Raw genomic sequence first — 21,359 nt, 5'->3', positions numbered from 1 at the left:
AGATATTGCCTGGCGCTTTATCTCAACAGCATTAACTACTATTATTATTGACAAATATTGTTTAAAAAAGCTTCAAAGCTGTCCTCCTCTATCCTTTTCATTTTCAGTTTGAAATGTAAATAACATAAACAAGGTTGTTTTTTAAAAAAAGCGGTCATTTTTAGTAGCATGTTTCTGATTTCATAGTGCATTGAAAATAATTGCCAATTTTATGTGTAGATCAAAACGCCAAATATAATTTATGAGGAAGGAGGTGGAGTCACTGGCTGCAAAATTTGCCAAAACTAAAGGTTTAACACAAAAACCACAAAAGCAGTCTTAACTTTGAGCAAGATTTTAGCAAATACATGCTATACTTTTATTGGTGGTCTTGTCGCTGTTGTTAAAAGACATTCCATGGGAGTTAACTATTATTATGAAATAGGCGATAGGAGGATTGTTTATGAAGGTTAAAACGACCGTTTGAACAATTTTTATATGAATTATTTACGTACATTTTTATAACACAGTTTCTTCTAAATATTTTATCATATCGAATTTGCGATATTCTTATTTAATTTTCAGCAGGAAAAAAAAAGAGTGCTTTCTTTCAAATATTCTTCAACTAAGTACTTTCATATGATACATACATAATTCGTTTTCATTATGCTTTCTCTATTACTTCATGTGAACAACTGGCAACATATAAAAGTAAGTTAAATTATCAGATTTTAACGCATCTTTTTTTGCTATTTGTGAAATCCAGTTGAAGCTATACAAATGAAAAAATAAAGTTAACGGTGCATTCAGTTTTTTCAATATCTCATGCCAAATCAAACAATCAATACAATTTTTAGAGCAATCGATGTAATTTTTATTCAAAGAATCAAAATTACTTTTTTGAAGAAGATCCTTGAAAAAATATATCCATTTAAAACTGGTTATCAGCAATATTAAATAAACAAGATTTACTTTGGAAGAATACAAACTATTGATTAGGGATTGCAATCCCGCATTGCGGGATCCCGCAATCCCGCGGGATCCCGCATAAATTTAAGGCATGCGAGATCCCGCAAAAACTACTGCGGGATCCGCGGGATTGGCGGGATTTTGAAACTATTGCTTTTAAACAAAAAAGGTCAATTCTTTTAAACTAAAAAGACAAAAAAAATATCAAATTAAAAGTGTTTAATGTATTTGCGAAACAAATCCATTTAAAAATTTATCTTCAGCTATTAAAATATTTTTCTTAGCTATAAATATAAAAAAATCATTCAAAAATAAATAATTATTTAGCAAAACATTGGTCGAACTCGTTCAAATTTTTTTTTGTTTAATTAATGATTATGTTGAAATTTTCGCTAATGAGTATGTTGAAATTTTTGTTAATGAGTATGCTGAAAACGTGAAATTGAAAACGTGCGTGCATAATTATAAAAAATATACTTTTAAAAACTACTTTTTAAAAAGTCTTTAAAAATTATTTACATTAAGATTTTAATACAACAGTACTAAGCATGTCGCAAATTAAAGCTATATGGAATATTTTAAAAAAAGTGATAAAGAAAATGCGAAGTGCATGCTATGTTCGGCTTTACATTTAATAGTTTTTGCACATCTTCAGATTTACGGTTCTTGTTTTCAAAGAGTGGTTTCCGGCTTCCTACTTCACCTAATACTATAAGATCGATGGTAGTTAAATTCTCAGATTCTGTAAAAGTCAATATAATGAAAAAATTCACATCACTAAAAAAGCAAAATCAAAAGTTTTCAATAACGTTTGACGAATGGACATCACAAAATAGTCAGAGATACTTAAACTTAAATTTACATATGGAGGCGAAACACTTTAATCTTGGATTGATTCGAATCCATGGATCGTGTAATGCAGAATATTGCGTCAAGTTAGTTGCTATCAACAACTATGTTATGCTCATGGAATACAACTTGCAGTTATTGATATCTTATACAAGAAAAACAGCGGAGAAGTCGAAGAATCGTTTACTACATATGAAAATTGTAAAGAAGAAGATGAATATGGTAAAACTGAGGATGATGAAGTTATAATTAAAGAATATGGTTTGACAATGATTTTGACCGACCATCTGCTGATTGGTATTTGGTATTGTATTGAAAAAGCCTTAATTGATATTGGGTCAGAAATTCGTTTCACCCAAGAAGAGTGGTCCCAAATCAATGACTTAATTATTTGCCTAGCACCACTAAAACTTGGTCTCGAACTTTTATGCAGGAGAGAATCGAACCTTGTCACGGCGGAAACAACTTTTCAATTTATGCTATATAAATTGCAAAAGCAATCATCACTTTTGAGCATAGATTTAGCCGCGGCACTTCGTGTGAGGTTTACACAACGTCGTAATAAGAATTTAAATGGACTACTAGTTTACTTACAAAATCCGACGAAGAAAATGAACTCAAAGAAAAAGAAGCTGTAGATTTTATTAACAGTTCCCAAATACTTACTCCTACAATTCTATCGCTGAAAAAAGAATTGGAAAATCAAACACAGAAAGACAAGAAAAGCTGGACAGAAAATGTAAAGGAGAGACCAAATTTAGATTCTTTAGACTTTGATAAATTATTGAAGCCGGAAATGTCTGCCTATAAAAGTAATGGAGTAAGAGGCAAGCTTCAAGATATAGCGCATAGTTACTTGATGACCATACCACCAACAAGCGTAAAGGCCGAGCGAGCTTTTTCAGCAGCTGATTACATATGCAGTCCTTTGAGGAATAGATTAAGTGATGATACCTTAAGTAGGGTCTGTTTCTTAAGAGCGCATTTTTTACAATGATTTTCTCATTTTGATATTAAAAAAAAAAAATAAAGCTAATAGACGTTCTACGTAAAGCTAAAAGATGTCCTATGTACTTTGGCTTGTCTTTTTGTTCATTAAATGTTAAGAATTATATTGATTTACAAATGAATTGTGTTTTTTGGCTTTATTTACCTTATTTTATCAATTTCATAAGTTGAGTATATTTTTTCTGAAATACTTGAAAGAAAAATACAATTGTCATTTTGCCTTTTATAATGTGCATAAGAAACCTACTAATCCCGCGCGGGATCCCGCGGGATCCGCACAAAAATTAAAAAATTCCGCGCGGATCCCGCGGGATTGAAAAGTGTGCGGGATTGCAATCCCTACTATTGATTGTTAAAATGATCAAACCCCTTTTATTCAAATCAGTTTTAGCAAATCATGTTTTAAACAAGTTATAGTTTTCCACAAATTTGGTATATATATATATATATATATATATATATATATATATATATATATATATATATATATATATATATATATATATATGTATGTATGTATTTATATATATGTGAGTGTCTATAAATATAGTATAGCTTTAATATAAATTTATTGTTATATTTAATGGATAATTTTTATGTCAGATTTAATATTTCTTAGTAAATAATTTAGTTAAACCAAATGCATAAATATATTATTTATCAAAGAAACCTAGCTAAATGTAATTGCTATGAAACTAAACATCAATGCATTTCACTATTAACGCTGTTTTTTATCAATTAGTCGAAATGTGTATCGCATTCAAACCGTAATTTGTAAAAAGTTATTAAACCCTAGCAGATTTTTATAAACATAAAAAAAATGCATATTATCTGTGCAGTTGGTTATGCGTATTGTTACTATAAAACTACTATATTACATTTTTCTAATGGTTAATAAATTTTATAGACCCCTATTTTTCATGAGAGATATCTAAATATCCACAAAAAAACACTCTGAACTGAGTTTCCTTCAACTTGAATAACTTATGGTAACGTTTTGGCATAAAGCTTTTCCCAAACCCATACTCAGTAAAGTAGCTAAAAAAATAATTGCTTGCAACTTTTTAAAATATTTTTCAACGTTCACATCATGTAATCGCTAAACTAAAAAAAAAAAATTTGTAAAATAAAAGTTTTTCTTACTTTATCATGGCTAAAACCATTAAGTTGGGTAAAAACCATAAAAGTTGGGTAAAGGACGGTAGGCATTTTCCAGTAATTATTGTTAATTTTAATTTAATTCCGTATGTTGTCTTTTTACACATGTGATTGCATCGTGCCCTAAAAGATTTAAATTAGAGCTAAAAAAATGTCAAAATATATCCAGTTTAGTTGATTTAGGCAACTTTGGGGGTAATTTTTGGAAAAACTAAACTGCAAACAATCATATTCTTCATATTCTGGTGCAACTCGGTTTTCTCCCCAACCCCCTTTCTGCATACTTTTTATGCTGGTTATAAATCGATTAATGTTAAAAATTATACAGTAAAGCGCTTTGATTTGTGATCTTGATTTATGATTAATTTTGTTTAAAACCTATCTTTTAGAAATATAAACTGCCTTCTTTTTATTTTTTATAAATAAGAACTCGAATTAAAGAACCTAATGTAAATTTTCATGCGAATGCAAATCCTTTTAATTTTTATCGCTCTAATGCTTTAGCTTCATTATTACTTTGTTATCTAAAATATCATTGACGTAAGATATATGTTCGCAGTTAAAATTTATGGAACTAATTGATAAACTCTATTATTGATTACATACTGCACTAATCTTTAAAACAACTAAAATTGTTTAAATTAAAAATATATATTTAAAGCTGTTGACGTCCTTTTAAAGATCAAGCTAACTTCACATGAAAATTTATTTTCGTTATGAAAAGGCATATAAAAAAAGAAATTTTTGTAAAGAACATTTCTGTTTCTTAATTTATCTATATGTCAGGCTACTTTCAAGGCTATTTCTATTTGCGTCTCGAACGCAGCATACATTTCAATTCAAGGTTTATGATTTTTTAATTCAGAAGAACTATTTTCAAGGCCTGACATTTTTGTTAAAAAATTTATGTAAAGAGTATTTAAAAGGATATCCATTTTTACTAATAGTAGAAATTTCAATTGCTTTTTTTATGAAAGTTTTTTGTTAAATAAATACTCGTATATTCTGTTTACAAAATTCAAGTTTAAGATAAGGGATCTATTGCCTTAGAAGAATCACGTTTCAAAAGAAAGAAATGTTCTAAAATTTCTATCCATATTCAATCATACAAATAGGGAATGAGAGAAAGTCGAGTAGCATCTACAATCAGGATATTTACGAAGCATTATTGGCGTTTTTTGTTTTTTTTGCGTCTTACGATCAAAGTATCCCTTATGAGTAGAGATAAAAAATTACTTTGCTATGTTCAGTTTCTCACAAAATGCTTTCTCATAAAATGCTATTACCTGGATTATTAAAATACAAAAGGGGAAAAGTTCTGATGATTTTTTTCAAAACGGTTTCTAGGTAACTGAAAACACTCAGCATGGTTTCGTTTCCGCGATCAATTGAACATTAAGTTGTTTTTGCTCATGTTTTCGAAAGTTGGTTGACTTTTTTTTTTTTTTTCAGCTCAGCAAACTGATGTGGTTATTTCTTTCTTTCCATGGAACATTCGGTGAGTGTTTAAAAACTTCAAAAATTTTTAAAAATAAACATGCTTCATTTATAACTTACAGCTAAAATATTTGTTAAAATTAAACCTTTGCGTCGAAAATGTTTTATAAAGTTGAAAGTAAAATCATTTAGATACCTCATGTAGATACGATAGATACCTCTAAGCATATGCAACTTTAACTAATCTTTAGTTAAAGTGTTCAGAAAATTCGTTTGGAAAAGCGACATGTAATTGAAAGTTAAACTCCTTCAGCAGAATCTCTCGCTCCAGAAATTATTTTTAACCCAACAACCCACGACATAGAGGGGTACGAAACTCGAAGTTTCGAGTTCGAGTTTATTTAATAATTGAAATCGAACCGAATGTGTTTTGTTAATCGAATATAATCCGAGTTTTGAACCTGAAATTTTAAAAAGTCGCTGTAAAATATTATTAATACACTTCATAATGGAAGATGAGAGTAAGATGCGTTATTTGGAATTATTTTGATAGGCGTAAAATTAACGATACTATTTTTGGTTATTGTAAATTGGAAAAAGTAGTCAAAAGATATCTTGTGATACTTCATCTACAAATGGCTTATTTACTCACCGGAGAAGTTATCATAAGAAGGAATCAGCAGAGTGTGATAAAAAGGTGCAAGAAACAAAAAGAATGAAAAAGGAAGAAAATAAAGCTGGAAAACAACTGTCAGTTAGTGTCACAGATTTGCGGGCAAAGAAAACATCATGGAAGTCTGATCACTAAAAAGCTAAAGAAATACCACGAGCTATTGAAGGCATGTTGGTTTTCGATAACTTGCCGTACTATTTCATGGAAGGACAAGGTTTTCAGACACTTACGAAATTGGTTGTTGCTCAGTACCAAACTCCGAGCAGGATCTCTTTTTCTTTGTGCCAACTAGGTATAAAAGTTTGAAACGAGAAATGATTGATCGCATTACAACTGAGTTTATTGGTATGCCATCCAATTGCTTTTCCATAGACATATGGTCTTCTTGAGCACTGGATTCCTATATATCTTTTTGTCTGATATACTTAACTGTAGATTTCCAAATGTGATTATATACACTGGAGAATAAACCGTTTGTGGCTGTGTCACATACGAGCGAAGCAATATAAGAATCTCTTAAATCAATTGAAGACTGGTCGTTTCCAAGAGCAGTAGCAATATAAGTTTTTCGAGAAAATTGTAGTTATATGAGAGCAGGCATAAAGATGTGTTAAAACTTTATGGACTTACCTTATTTTGCTCATAGCTTCAATTAACAATTAATGATGTAGTAAACGAAATTGAAGGCATGAATAATGTAATAACAAAATGTACGAAAATCTTCTCGCACTACCATCACAGTATTCAATCATCTCAATTGTTGTATGTACAACAAATGCAATTAAAAAGAGGTGAACGTGAGCTCATGATGAGTGTATCAACGCCTTGAAATTCTGACAATCACATGATTCAACGCCTTATGGAAGAGAAAGCGGCCTTATCAGCCGAAACCGCATTAAATGGCAAGGTGGAGAATCTCACTACGAATGAATGGAAACTTGCCGAGTGTAATGTAAAGGTTTTAGCTCTTTTTGAACAGGCTAGTAGAGAGCTGTGTGGTGAAAGTTACCAACGTTATTGATGAAAATACCAGCTGTGCATGGATTACACCAGAAAATGTAAGCTTTCATCAGTGATAATGCAGATAGAGGCTATGGAATTTCACTGGCGCGAAGACTTGTGGCATCTTTAGAACAAAGATTTCCTTCTTTCAAAGAGGTTACAACAACAATTATTTATATACTGAGACTCAGAAATGTTTATTTCAGTGTTTTATTAATCTTTTTTTGACATTCACAGTCATTATCAATCACGCACTAATACTTAATTACCTATTTCAATATAAAGCTTTCTTTAACTTCAATTGCATTATGGACCATGGTCATACTTATCTAATATATTAACATCTAATTATCTATATTCCTTGAATTATGTGACAGTTTCTGTACTATTTTACTAGGTTTAGTCAGACACAGTTTGCACACTGGTAGATCCCAGGTACAAGTCACTTTACTGCAAACAATCGGAAAAGCTAGCTGCTAACTTATGAATGCTTCGTGAATTACTCAATGAACTTCCATCAGCACCAGGTTCAGGACAAAAATCAGCTCAGTCTCATGGAATAAAATTATTTTGATTATTTCGAACTCGAACTCGATCGAATTTTTTGCAATCTTTACTGAACTTGATCGAAGATAAAAAAAACCTTATCTCGCACAGCTTTACTACATATTAACTGCAATGCCTAATACTACTAACCCTGTCCTAATATTAGTAACTGCAGAAATCAACTCAGAAAATGATATTCAAGCGCATTTTTAGTAAAATATTAATACTTATCCTTACCGCTTTATTCTGTTACTTTTCTTTCATTTGTTGAAAAGTAAGTCCTTACTGCTCCGGGTTCTTCTATGCTTCAAAATTAATAGATGGCACAGTATTTTTACGAATTAAATATTTTGGTTCTGAAATATATAGTTTTCAGAACAATTTTTTAAAACCAAACAGATTTTCTAACAATTTTTTTAAAAGGCTTTAATGCCTTGGAAAAAAAACATCAAAAAGAAAAAAATTTTCAAGTTTTCCGAAATTAGTTCAATTTTCTCTTCTTATGAGGGTTCACTTGTTAAAAGGAAAAACAATTTTCATTTACTAAACTTAAAATTTTTATACAGCAATTTTATTGTTTTAGAATCATTCTACTTAACTGACGAAACCGAGTTAAAACAGAATCAGTTGGTTACCATTCTTCGAACTCTTCCAAAAGAATACGAAATTTCATTTGAAATAAAACCAACAGCATTTTTACTGTTGTGGTCCAATATTATTCATTTAACTCTAAGTTCCGATAATGGACATTATGGAGACAGGATATATGGAATATGGATTAATAATGATGTTAAAAAAATAGGCATTTTCGCACCAACAAACGATGAATATTTTTCACAATTTACCATCCCTTTAACTGCAATCTCAATAATGGAATGGACAAAAATTAACGCAACGCAGAAACTAATTAATGGAAATTACAGCCTAAACATTTTTATTGGCGAAGTTAATGCGCTTTCTGTAGAAATAAAAAATCCAAAAGAGTATAAAGACGTTAAGTTTTATATGGGTAATCCATGGTACGAGGCGCAACCTGGATATATAAGAAACTTATTCACAGATGCTATTTCAGGTATGCTCCAACATGGTTTCCTATTATATAAAACTATTTGTAAAAATGTTTTTCGTTTGATAATTTAGTATGATAGCTAGCATTATGATAAGCATGTTTAAATGAATTGTTGTGATTAACCTACAACAAAAAGAGTTACGACAAAAGAGCAGAAGTATTAAAGAGTTGTCATAACTTTTTCAGAGATGGGAAAGACGTATATTTGTAGTATCGTTGAATAATGTACATAAAAGTAATTAGGGTTATGAAGGTAAGTGTTAATTGTCATATGTATTGGGCGCAGAAATAATGATTAATGACACACAAATGTATTAATAAGTGTTAATGACATACAAGTGTATAATTTAAGGTAAGAAAAAGATTATTAGTTGGTGGGGACTGCTAAACAACCGTTAAAATCTCTTTGAACACAAAAATAAATTTTAGAAATTAATTAAAAAAGTGAAAACAACCCCAGATATTATTTGTTTATTTAACAGATTATTTTGCCATAAAAGAAGAGACGGCTTTAATTTTTAATCGATTGGTTGGTATTCTTACAACACTCCCTAAAGATTATGAGTTATCATTCGAGTTTAAACCCACGCAATATTTTTTCGGAGAATGGAGAAATATAATTCATATGACTATTGGTGGCAATAAAGAAGTTTATGGAGATAGAACTTTTACAATAGCTATTTCACCGGAAAGTTATATCCAGATTGCTTCATCGAGAAGTGGAATTGTGAATAACTATTATATTTACAGTTGGAGTTTTCCGTTAAACACGTGGACAAAAGTAAAAGTTACGCAGGTTTATATTGACGCTAAATACATGTTCACTGTTAAAATAGCTGAAGCAATTATTATCACAGAGCAGAATACTGATCCAAGAGAATTTCAAAACGTGAAAATATATTTGAGTAACGCATGGGTTGGTGTTCAACCTGGATATATCAGAAACTTGGTTATCACAAACGCAATCACCGGTAAGTTTTATGAAAAAGTTATGTTGCATTTTTATCTTCTAGAAATATTTTATTAATAATCCGTGTAAAATTACTATTTGTAAAAATTACTATTTGTAAAAATTACTATTCTAATGATGTTTTGATTTAGAAAAACAAAAATGTTATTCTTTCAGATTCCTTTACTCTTAAAGAAGAAACACAAATAATTCAGAACCAACTTGTTGCACTTCTTTATAAAATTCCTAAAGAATATTCGCTATCATTTGAGTTTAAACCTACAAAGTATAAATCTGATGTCTGGAGCAGTATACTTCATTTAAGTAGTAATGGAAACGCGGGTGTTTACGGACATAAAACACCTGCTGTTTTTATTTCACCGAATTCATATTTAACAATCAGCTCAGCAATAAGCAATGATGCAAATAGTTCTAAAATGTACGAGAAAATTCTTCCTTTAGAAGAATGGACGCAAATAAAGATAACACAGATTGTCTTTGAGACAAAATACATTTTCTCAATTGAGATAAATGAAACAAAAATCTATAGTGTTGAGAATACGGACGCAAGGGAGTTTCAAAATGTGAAGGTTTATTTTGGTAATCCGTGGATTGAAGCGCAATCAGGATATATTCGAAACTTGGTAATCCTAAACGCACTTGAAAGTAAGCGTTTTTAAAATTGGCATTTGTTTAGGAAAATAGGAATTTTGTTTTAATAAAAAAAATTTTTTACACTTTTCACTAATTGGAGTGGGGAAAGAGGGAAACTATACTGGAGTAAAAATTTAAGCCCTCTTTTAAAACATTTTCTGTTATTTTTTAATCAAAAAAAATTTAATAACTTAAGAAACGTCACGTAAAATTTAAAATGCTAAAAAACGTCAATTTGCTTTGAGTTTTCTATGAAAATTTTAAAAACATCGAAATTTAAATAAGAAAAAAGTTTTTTCGGAAAAACCTCTGTGATAATTATCATAGAATTTTCTTTTTTAACCGTTTTGAAGTGACCCCTAATTAACTAAAATTAACATAAAGTAAGCGTTCATTGTATATTTAAGCAATATTAAATTTCATAGGTCAGAATAAAGGGATTGAACTTGAAAAGCCAAGTTAGCCTTCAAATCAGGCGTTTGTTTTCAAGACACATGATGGAAAACATTAGATTTGATGTTTGAGTTGAAATTTCAAGTTCGATTCTTGCATTCGGACTTTAGCTAATTAATTGGTAACAGCTTCTGATAACAAAGAATAACTAGTTTTTTCTGGTTTTACTGAATTGCAAACCGGTTGTACACCAGTTTTATGTATTTTTCTTTCATATAGAAAAAAGGAATTGCAGTTTAATAACAAATCTGTCCAGTAGCATCGCTAAGTATAAATTTAAATATTTCTGAAAATTAGTTGAAAAATAGGAATATGAAGATTATTTTGGTTTAGTGCGTGATAGAACATCAGTAGAAAAAAAATGAAACAACATTTTCTCGTTTTAAATAGTGAAGAAGTATTCATTAACGTGAACATTACAACAAGTCCAATCTGTCTGATTGATCTTGAAAACATAACTATCTATTTGCGTCATGAGACTGTACTGTCGTTTAACAGATATAGCTGGGATAATTTGGGTTTAAATGCCACTTTAATTCATGCGGAACCTAAATTCCTCATTATCTACGTAAGTAAGCAAACAGTTTTATAAACTTTTATAGAACTTCTTGTTTTTCGATTCATATTTCTCAACCTTTCTTTTTTTTTATATAATTAACGGCATTCATAATTTCCAAATATAAACAGCAATATTCTTTTAGATACGCAAACTGTTCATAGATTCTTATGTAAAGTTTTCTTCGGTATACGATATTGACAAAAGCGGAGTTCCTTTGGGAAAGACGAATGCATCTCTATCAGTAGACTTTGGATGGTTTGAGTTCTCTCTAAACAATATGATTTTTAAAGTTCAGAAAAACATTCTTTATGTGCAAGGAAAATTTTCATACATCGACCGATCAATACCAGGTATAAAAAATAGTGAAATGGCTTTAACTTTGTTCATTAGATGTGTACGTATAGACTCGTAAACAACCACAATACTATCCTCATTCTCACCCAAGTCAGATTTTTCCATCGCCTTCAAGTTTATCCCCATTCTTAAGGCATCCTAATTAGGTTTGTCCCAATCAATAACCTGTCCCCATCAGATTTGTTCGGATTCCAACCCCATCACCATCATTTCAATTTCTCTCCTCATTCTGTCCGCAATAATAATTTAAGCATTAATAAGTAGTTTTTCTTTTTACCTTTTCTTTTAATAGAAAATTAGAATTTTTTTAAACTTTTGAATAAATGTAAAAAGTATTAAAAGATTTTAAAACTATTTATGGTTAAAGATTCCAGTGACAGTTTTGGATACAGCCCTATTTTACTTTTCCAATGCGAAGAAATGTTGCCATCAGAATCAATTAACTTCATTTATAGCAGCGTCTTCACTTTAATATAAATTCAAAAAGACTTTCGCTTAAGTTTTCTACTTTTTCTCTTTTTCTTTTTTTTTTTTTTCCACGAGGCTTTTCAAAAGAATTATATGGATTCGAGCTATATATATATATATATATATATATATATATATATATATATATATATATATATATATATATATATATATGTATATATATATATATATTGTCATTATTTTATTTACAGTTCCTTTAAATTTTTAACTTAAAAGTATTTCACGTTTTGGAAATTGACCCTACATCATGTCATTTAAATGTGTCTTAAAAACTTTTATGATAGCACTTTCTACAATCTATGTCTGAAAATGTTTTGTCATTTGATATTTTGTTGCAGCAACCAAGTGCAATGGACATTTTTTTTCTGTTCAGAGATTCAGTAGCATTATAAAATGGTGGTAATGTTACAATTAGCGTAAAAAGTTGCATAATTGTTCGTGCGTCATATTCATTGTACACAATGAATACGAAATTCATTGTGCACAATGAATTCGGAAAATGTATATAAAGCTGAGAAAGTTAGAGAAATATAGAACTCTAGTGAAAAAAATAGTTGTCTTGATATTCAAGCTGTTTCGGCAGTATGACACCAATAGCAAAAATGATTGAAAAATTTGATTGGTCTGGCGATGTGGTAGTATGGCTGAAGAAAGTTAAACTGGTTGGTGAACCACAAAAGATGGGCGATCTGTCTTTGATAATTCCATTATTTCTCGAAGGAAGTGCATTTGCCTTATGTGAACAACTTAGCGATAGCAAGAAAACCTCCGCTGCGGATATTGAAAAAGCTTTATTGGATGCGTTTGCAGTAGATAGTTTTGAAGCCTACGAGCTGTTTAGGGATCGGAGATGGAACGAAGGCGAATCCGTCGATGTTTATATGGCCAGCTTGCGTCAACTTATGAGATTGGCAAAAGTTGAAAATGAAGAGTTGCTGCAGCGAGCGTTTATAACTGGATTGCCAGGTGAAACTTCAAAGCAGTTACGAGCACAAGTAAAAATATTTGGGATCAACTTGCAGGATGTGTTAAACCACGCAAGAACCAACAAAAGAGGAATGTGTTTCAACGACAATCTTTGGAATCAACAAAAATGCTAATAGATCATCTTCATCCTCTAATGTTTTTAATTGCTATAACTGCAGTAAACCTGGACACGTTGCTCGAAACTGTTTTATAAAGCAACGGAATACTAATGGTGTAATAACATGTTTTCGATGCAAAAAAAACTGGCCTTATTGCAAGATTTTGCTCATCGCAATAGGGAAACTCAAGTGAGAAATTGCCAGCGCCAGCTGTTCTCTTGAGCAACTAACGGCGCTCCCAACATGCATGGTACACCTGAACAACTTTGTAGCAAAAGTACTGGTCGACAGTGGATGTACCAGAACCATTATTTCAAGAAAAATAGCTCTGAAAGCAAATGTTCACATTAGAAGAAACAAACTCAAGGTATTGGCTATAAACGGAGAACTTGTAGGAACAGTGGGAGAAGCGATGATAACATTGGTAATAGCTGGGAAACAGCTATAGGCGTCAGTAATAATTTTAAGAAGCGTTCTCGACAGGTATTGACGCTGTTATTGGTGTGGATATTATTAATCGTTGTGGAGGAGTGCACCTATACGATGGGAAGATTGAATTTGGTTTTGTTTCAATTTGTAAGGAGAAAAAATCTGCTGGCAAAAATGTTTATATGGCGTTTATGTGGCATTGAAATAAGCATCAAATTCCTTTGATGCTTATTTCGATGCCACAAATTGGACTGCTAAATACAAATGTGGAAACGATGGGCACTACGCTAGAAATTGCACAGAACCTTCAAGTTCAGAAACTTCTCAGAAATCTGGTAAGGAATGCTATCGTTGTGGTGAAGTTGGCCACTTATCTCGGGATTGCTCAAAGTTTAGTTCAGGTGGTGGTAGTGGAAATTTTGACTCTCCTACATGCTATAACTGTGGGAGGAGTGGTCATATTTCACGAGATTGTACTCAGCGAGGTGGTCGTAAAGGAAAGCAGCGATGCTATCGATTTGGAAAAGATGGTCATTTTGCTCGTAACTGTTAAGGTGATGAGGAGATGTGCTATACCTGTGGTAAAGCTGGACACATTAAAAAAGATTGCCCTGAAAGTGATTTAACCACCACTACCAATGAACAGTTGTGTTATCACTGTAACAAACCTGGGCACTTTGAAAGGGAATGCACTGAAAAAGAAGTTAATTCATTAAACTATGAACGCGATGTAACAAACGTAATCACAAAAACAAATATCAAAATAGATGGTGAACCAAGACATGTGCGAGACTTAAGGAAAGTTCCTGCATCAGAGATAAATAAAAAGAAGAAAGTTTCAAAAGTTATTGACAATGAAGATAGTGAAAAAGATAGTGAAATGGGTGATATAGGTATCTTTACTGTCAGGGGTGAAGAGGCAGATGCTAGCGATGATGAAGAAGAAATTATAAATAATGAGGAGCTGCCAGTGATTAGACGGTCTACCAGAGAAAGAAGAATGCCAATGTATTTCACTAATTATAAGACTTAAGAACTTTATTTTATTTTGGGGGGATGTTGTAATTAGCGTAAAAAGTTGCATCATTGTGCGTGCGTCATATTCATTGTACACAATGAATAAGAAATTCATTGTGCACAATGAATTTGGAAAATGCATACAAAACTGAGAAAGTGAGAGAAATATAGAACTCTAGTGAAAAACATAGTCTTCTTGATATTACAGGTAACACTGTGATAACCTCTTTCAACATAGTCTCTTTTAAATTAATTAGATTTCCTTTTTAAATTATACTCTTGATGAAAAGTTTGTTATATCTTTCATAATTTCTACGAGATTTATTTCAACATAGTGAGTTAGAAGTGTGAGATCTGCCTTGAATAGAACTGGTTTTTAAGTGGAATGCTGATTTTATGACCTGTTTCACTTATTTACTGTTTTCTACCGGTTTTTTACTATTTACTTTTTATTTGATCTTGTTTCGAAAAATAGTTTTTATAAGCCTAAATAATTCAATTTTTTAAACTGAGTTACAGTTTTTACAGTTTTAAGCTGAATTGAAAACGTAACGTGTTAAAAAGTGTTCCGATGATGGGTTTCGCATATCTGAGTTACACTAGCTCTGAATTGTTTCATACATTTTATCCAAAGAAAACCTGAGGAAATCTCCAATTTTTACAAGTATTTGTTTAAGTGAGATTTACTTTAAAATATTTTGAAACTATTTATATAATCTAAAAGATATTTAAAAAAAAAGGATCAGAAAAACCAGAGAAAGAATCTTTCGTATGTTAAGTCTATTGTCATACCAACTTTGAAAATGACTAAATTTCAACTTATGAAGCAATTTTATTCCATCAATTTTAGTTTAAATCTTAAGTAAACTAAGCTAAAAGGAGTTTTTACTTAAGTATTAATAGGAATATATTACTTTAGCGCTATCAAACTTTGATGAAACGAACACTGTAAGTGTAAATTTTTATTACAGCTTGAATTACATTTTCTTTATTTCCCATTAAGAAAATGAAATTCAAACTTTCTTGTTGTTTTCATTTTTTTCCGAGTTCACCTAGCTGATAATTAGCTTCCAAACCGTAGTTTGTGTATTGGATTTGTGTTTATCAGAATATTAAAACCCACCTAAGCATGCAAAACTGTTTTTTTTTTAATTCTAAACTGCATTGACATTTGCTTGGAAAAATTCATTAGCAAAGCTCAACTATATTTCAATCGATTTCATAATATTTATGAACAAGCATAATTAAAGACTTTCATTTAAAGTTATGCTCAAAAATGCAGATAACTTTCTCATTCACGTTATTAAGGAACTTTACTGTTAAGAGTATAGCTTTTTATAGGAACGGCATCCATTTGTGGAGTTCATTGTTACATACTAGCTTAAAAATGAAATATATTTAATTATATTTTTTTAAAACTAAATTCTTGACAAAATTGTTTTAAATTTTATTAGATCTAAATAAAGTTAATCAAAAATGTTGCTATGATGAGCAAAATGGAACTTTCACTCAGATGGGTGCTTATCAATATAAATGCACTTCAATTCACAAAAGGTAGGGGGTACACACCCAAGCAATTATATATATATATATATATATATATATATATATATATATATATATATATATATATATATATATATATATATATATGTATATATTTACATTTGTATGTATGTATGTATGTATGTATGTATGTATGTATGTATGTATGTATGTATGTATGTATGTATGTATGTATGTATATATGTATGTATGTGTATGTATGTATATATGTATGTATGTAGCAAATTGTAGCAAAATTCCTTATGATTAAATTGGATCTGCAATTAAATAATCGCCCAGGACACGTTTTGGCAGAAAAAGGATCAAAGGCTGTATCTACGATAACATCTACCGAGAAACGTGAAACTATTACTGTTATTGAATGTTGCAATGCCCAAGGAACGTTTTTGCCACCTGCTTGCATTTTTAAAGGTAAAAATAAAAAAGCTGAATTCTCAGACGGAGTACTTTCAGGTTCACAAGTTTTCATGTCTGAAAAGTCAGCTTATATAACATTTGCACTCTTCTTAGAATGGCTTAAGACTCATTTCGTGCATAGAAAACCACTGGGCAAGCTTTTACTGCTATTAGACGGCCATTCTACCTACTGTAATTCAGTAGAAATATTAGAATATGCAGTTGCTAATGATTTCATATTGTTATCTGTTCCAAATCACACGTATCATTACTTGCAACCTTTAGATAGATCTGTGTTCAAATCTTTGAAAAGTCATTTTTACGAAAAACGCAGACTTTGGAAAAAACAAAATCCTAGTAGGCGAATCACAAAACTATATTTTGGCATGTTTCTCAGTAACGCTAAAGTTGCCTCTGTTGAAAATGCTGTTGCAGGCTTTAAAGCTACGGTAGTATTTCCCTTTAGCGCAACTGTAATACCTGAGAACGCATTTCTTACAAGCTTGGCAGGCATAACACCTAATCCAACTGCATGTCAAAGTTCACCCATAACATTGTCTGTTATAAATCCAATAACCTGTGCCAACAATGAAACTTCTATGTTTGAAGCAATACCGAGTACATCTAGAACGCCATCCGCTGCACAGAAAGTGATCTGCACTTATCAATCAAACCTACCTGGTTCTTCCAAAGAAAATACTTCTAGATGCCAAAGAAAATTTCAAAAAAGAATTTACATTCTCTAAACTTCTGAAAGAAATCTCACCAATACCACAGAAAATTGTTGAAAAAAAGTTAAGAAAAGCCAAAGAACAGGAAAAAAAAATGCAAAAAAACTAAACACAGCTGTATTAAGGGTCCACTACATATTTTTAGACAGCTAGCCCTGGTGAGGAACCAGAACAAGCTTGTATAGGTTATTGTATTGCCGTACGTCTGCTTTCTTGCCTGATACGCACACAGTGAAAGCATTTTTTTGTTAATTCTTTGTAGCTCAGATAAAGCAGAAAGAAGGTTTTCAGTGCATAAAATTCTTGAAGTGAGAAAAGATAAGGACATTGGAGACAGAAAATGCAGAAAAAGAAGAATACCTAATCAATTGGAAAGCTGAGGAGATCAGTGAACCAGTGAGGCAAGACATAATACAGTTTCTTGATAATCCAATGATTGTATGAAACTTCCCTATCATCTATTGAATTAGTTGCGAAAGAAGTTACAAGGGGTTCTATCATTGCGTATAGGATTGTGAAAATTTTTTTTTCACAAAATTAACAAAAACTGAAATGCATAAAATCATCAATTATGTCTCAAACTTATATTGTGAAGGAGCTGAAAAGGGGTATTTGGGGATGATGAATTGATTTAGACTGGTTTAAGGATGTTCGCAACTTTTCCGAAAATGTTAAAAAAACTATGATTAAAATTGTATATTTTAAATAAAAACTGATATTCTTTAGGCTCAAAATTACCTGACAAAACATTTGATGATTAATGAGGTAATTTGGTTGAAAAATGACCCACTATAATATATTTGTGTGCTTGTGTGTGTGTGTGTGTGTGTGTGTGTGTGTGTGTGTGTGTGCGTGTGTGCGTGTGCGTGTGTGCGTGTGTGTGTGTGTGTGTGTGTGCGTGTGTGTGTGTGTGTGTGTGTGTGTGTGTGTGTGTGTGTGTGTGTGTGTGTGTGTGTGTGTGTGTGTGTGTGTGTGTGTGTGTGTGTGTGTGTGTGTGTGTGTGTGTGTGTATTTCTATAGATATTTAGTCAATCTCAAGTTTATCTTTATCTTAATTAAGTTAAATTAAATTTCTTTTAGGCAACAAAGCTTTTGTTTCCAACGTGAAATAACCACGGGACAAGTAAAGTGTGAGTAGTTTGTAAATGAATGAGGCTCTGAGAATTTCGCTTCCTATTAAATTGCATATACTTTTATCCTCGTTTTTACGTTTGAAGAAATAATACCATCGTAACTCTTCATTTATAAACCGTGACTAACAACATTAATCATATTTATTGACCATAAAGTATTTATCAAACACTACTGAGTCTTAAGTTACCTTTTGATTGTTAAGGAGGTAAGCTTTTGCTGGTTTGTTAAGACTTTTAAATTTCTTTTTAGTTCTTCCAATTCAATTGTCAAAAATAATTGGCTGCGATTTAAAAACAAATATTTTGTACGGACGTACGTTTCGAAATAACATTGTCGAAATCAATTTGAATAAGAACAAACCTCTCGTTATCATACCAAATGAAAAGTGGTCAAAGATGAAAAGTAGCATTATACTCTTAAGTGATTAACGACGCTCGTATATATATATATATATATATATATATATATATATATATATATATATATATATATATATATATATATATATATATATATATATATGAACGTCATTTATTTATCTGTGTGTTTCATATATATTTATACAGTGTCTTAAAAAAAAATGGGAAAGCCTGGTTCTTTTCAAAAATGCTAAAAAAATTCAAGCTTAAGTCAATTATTTTTTTATTTTATTTTATTTCAAATATGTTAAACAATAATTTTTATTACACTATATATTTCATTAAAGATAAAACAAAAACCGCTTGGCATTTGTGCGGCATGTTTTCAATCAGTTGTGTTAATAAGAAAATGTCCAACAAATTCTAACCATTTTGAAGTGTTAAGAATAATTCATCTTCATTATTAGGTTTTCTATCTTTGAGTTTAACACCTAATACTGACCACAGATTTTCAATGGCTTTAAGATCAATGATTTAATCAACTCTGTACAAGTTTACCACCTGAGTAGCAAATATTAGCAACCATAATATTTTTATTATGTTTTATTGTTGCATGGTAGACTCTGGGCAATATGTTTTATCTTTTCTTTCCAGATTCTTTCTCTATTACTATATTGTAGCACAAAGACGTATACCTAGGTCTTGTTCAAGTGATCTCTACACCAATTTAGTCTTTTAACACGGTTTTTCTTGTTTATGAAAGGCTTTTTAGTTCCCTTACAGTAAACTCTTTACCTACTTTAATTCTTACAACAACCGTATTGGTGCTTAAGTGTTCAAGGTTTAATTTTGTTTTATCTGACTCATTTATATCCTATGATTCTTCATAACTCCCTGATTATCAAACAATCTTCTCTATTTGTAGTTTTTTGCTTTCTTCCAGATCCCGGATTCCTGCTAATTAAATTTTCACTCAAAAATCTGGACGCAAATTTGTGAACTGTTTACCACATGAAAAACTGATTTTACACCTCTTTCGGAAATATTACGCAAAGACAGATCTCTATTGTGCAACTACTTTATTCTACCTTTATCAAAGTCTGAAAAATGTTTTTTTCTAAATTAGTAAATATGACTTTTAAATTATAAGCAGATAATAAAGTTAAAACTAAATACTAAAATGCCATGAGCATGAATGTCTCATACCTAATTAATGATTGAATTTTGGTAGAAGCAGAATCAAAAGCATTTAATTTTAATATTTTTGCCAATTAAGCATATTTTCCTAGTGTACGTAAAATCGTTAAATCAGTTAATTTAAATAAAAAACGTAACGTTTTTTTAATCATGAACAAATTAAAAGTTTATGTTAAAAAAAATATTGCATTTTTTACTTTTATGTATATTTTTACAAAAAAAAAACATGAAAGTATATGTAACACTTTAAAAACAGGAGAACTGTAATGTGAAGCCCCACTTTCTTTTTTTGTCATTTTTCTTTAATTTCAATTAGTAAAACAGTATAAATATATTAACTATTGAATATTTAGAACCAAGTACATAAAAAGTTTGACCCTACAATCAAATTTATTTTATTTATAAAAAAGTGTGTAACTTTTTGACACAACATTAGGTAATATAACTTTTTTTAAAAAAATCATGCTATCCCTTTTTTTTTGAGGGCGCTGTGTTTGCATATATATATATGAAAATTATTAAAATTCATATATGTATATATATGTTATTTTTAGATTATTTTACTCTTCAAAGTTACAGTTTTTTTTTTTACAAGTAGTTATTGTGTTTTTATATAGTTTGTAAGATACTTTTGAGTAGCATAAACAAGCTCAGTATTATGTATTATGATACCTTATTTAACCCAAAATTATTTTAGTTTTTCTTTAACTCTATCTACTGATTAGATCTTTCAAGTATCATGTACAATGGTGGTCAAAAGAATAGGAATAAAAAATTTTTATAAGCATTTTTTTGAAATAAAGTTCTAATTTGGATTTAAATAACTTTTGGTTTAATTAAAAATGATCTTTATTTCGTGAAGAGTACATCTTTTAGGCGTTGAATCTACCAGCTTGCGACAGATAGAGAATACCAAGCGTCCTTTACCATTTTTCATGATTCACCTTTGTTTTTTGAGGTTTGATCTTTGATTTTCATTGAAAATCTTCCTTAAAATTTCTATTGGATTTAAATCCGATGATCATGTTGGTCTCTACATAATTGGACTTGGTAAGTTTTCTATAAACCAAGCTTTTACATATTTTACCGTATGCTGAGGATCATTAACCTTACTCAGCAAACAGCAACATTACGTTCTTCAGAATGTTTAGATATTCAGACTTATTCATAATATCCTCAGCTCTTTGAATAGCACCGACTTCATATCATGAAAAGAAAATCCAAACCATAAAGTTTCCACCACAGGTGTTTTACACTTTTTTTTGCATACCTAGATTTGTTTTCCTGGTTTTTAGGG

The 21,359-nt window shown here is 30.6% G+C and overlaps 2 protein-coding genes across 5 annotated transcripts; both read left to right on the top strand.

The window, feature by feature from the left end:
• Positions 1-526: 526 nt before the first annotated feature.
• Positions 527-20,341, top strand: LOC149889466 (uncharacterized). 4 transcript variants are annotated; one of them, XM_090086011.1, is made up of 12 exons: positions 527-690; positions 5,416-5,461; positions 8,205-8,693; positions 9,173-9,661; positions 9,817-10,305; positions 10,966-11,014; positions 11,137-11,314; positions 11,448-11,655; positions 16,134-16,233; positions 18,453-18,502; positions 18,756-18,908; positions 19,809-20,341. In XM_090086011.1, exons 1-12 carry the CDS (start codon positions 646-648, stop codon positions 19,862-19,864), a joined length of 2,352 nt encoding a protein of 783 aa, XP_089942137.1. In that variant the 5' UTR covers positions 527-645; the 3' UTR covers positions 19,865-20,341. The 4 variants fall into 4 exon arrangements, 3 of the variants coding, with proteins under 3 accessions (XP_089942137.1, XP_089942138.1, XP_089942139.1); XR_016452061.1 differs by lacking the exons at positions 18,756-18,908; positions 19,809-20,341 and adding an exon at positions 15,599-15,627 and having other exon boundaries at positions 18,453-18,494; XM_090086012.1 differs by lacking the exon at positions 18,756-18,908 and having other exon boundaries at positions 19,809-20,007.
• On the top strand, positions 12,401-15,412 carry LOC149889467 (uncharacterized). The gene has a single exon (XM_090086041.1). The coding sequence runs from the start codon at positions 14,228-14,230 to the stop codon at positions 14,693-14,695; it is 468 nt and encodes a 155-aa protein (XP_089942167.1). The 5' UTR covers positions 12,401-14,227; the 3' UTR covers positions 14,696-15,412.
• Positions 20,342-21,359: the final 1,018 nt, after the last annotated feature.

This window comes from Hydra viridissima, unplaced genomic scaffold (assembly GCF_058129835.1).
Source record: "Hydra viridissima isolate aposymbiotic clone 2 unplaced genomic scaffold, HvirCarnegie_v1 scaffold_4, whole genome shotgun sequence".
Classification (NCBI taxonomy): Eukaryota; Metazoa; Cnidaria; class Hydrozoa; order Anthoathecata; family Hydridae; genus Hydra; species Hydra viridissima.
Note: the sequence above shows the minus strand (reverse complement) of the source record. Positions and strands in the feature narration are given on the sequence as shown.

What these genes read in the sequence shown, in the direction of transcription:
- LOC149889466 (XM_090086011.1), top strand. Translation starts at nt 646, where the DNA reads ATGCTTTCTCTATTACTTCATGTGAACAACTGGCAACATATAAAA. An exon ending in ATTCACAGATGCTATTTCAG is followed by an intron (nt 8,694 to 9,172) that starts GTATGCTCCAAC and finishes TTTATTTAACAG; the next exon opens with ATTATTTTGCCATAAAAGAA. An exon ending in AAAGTGGTCAAAGATGAAAA is followed by an intron (nt 18,909 to 19,808) that starts GTAGCATTATAC and finishes GCTTTCTTCCAG; the next exon opens with ATCCCGGATTCCTGCTAATT.
- LOC149889467 (XM_090086041.1), top strand. Translation starts at nt 14,228, where the DNA reads ATGTGCTATACCTGTGGTAAAGCTGGACACATTAAAAAAGATTGCCCT.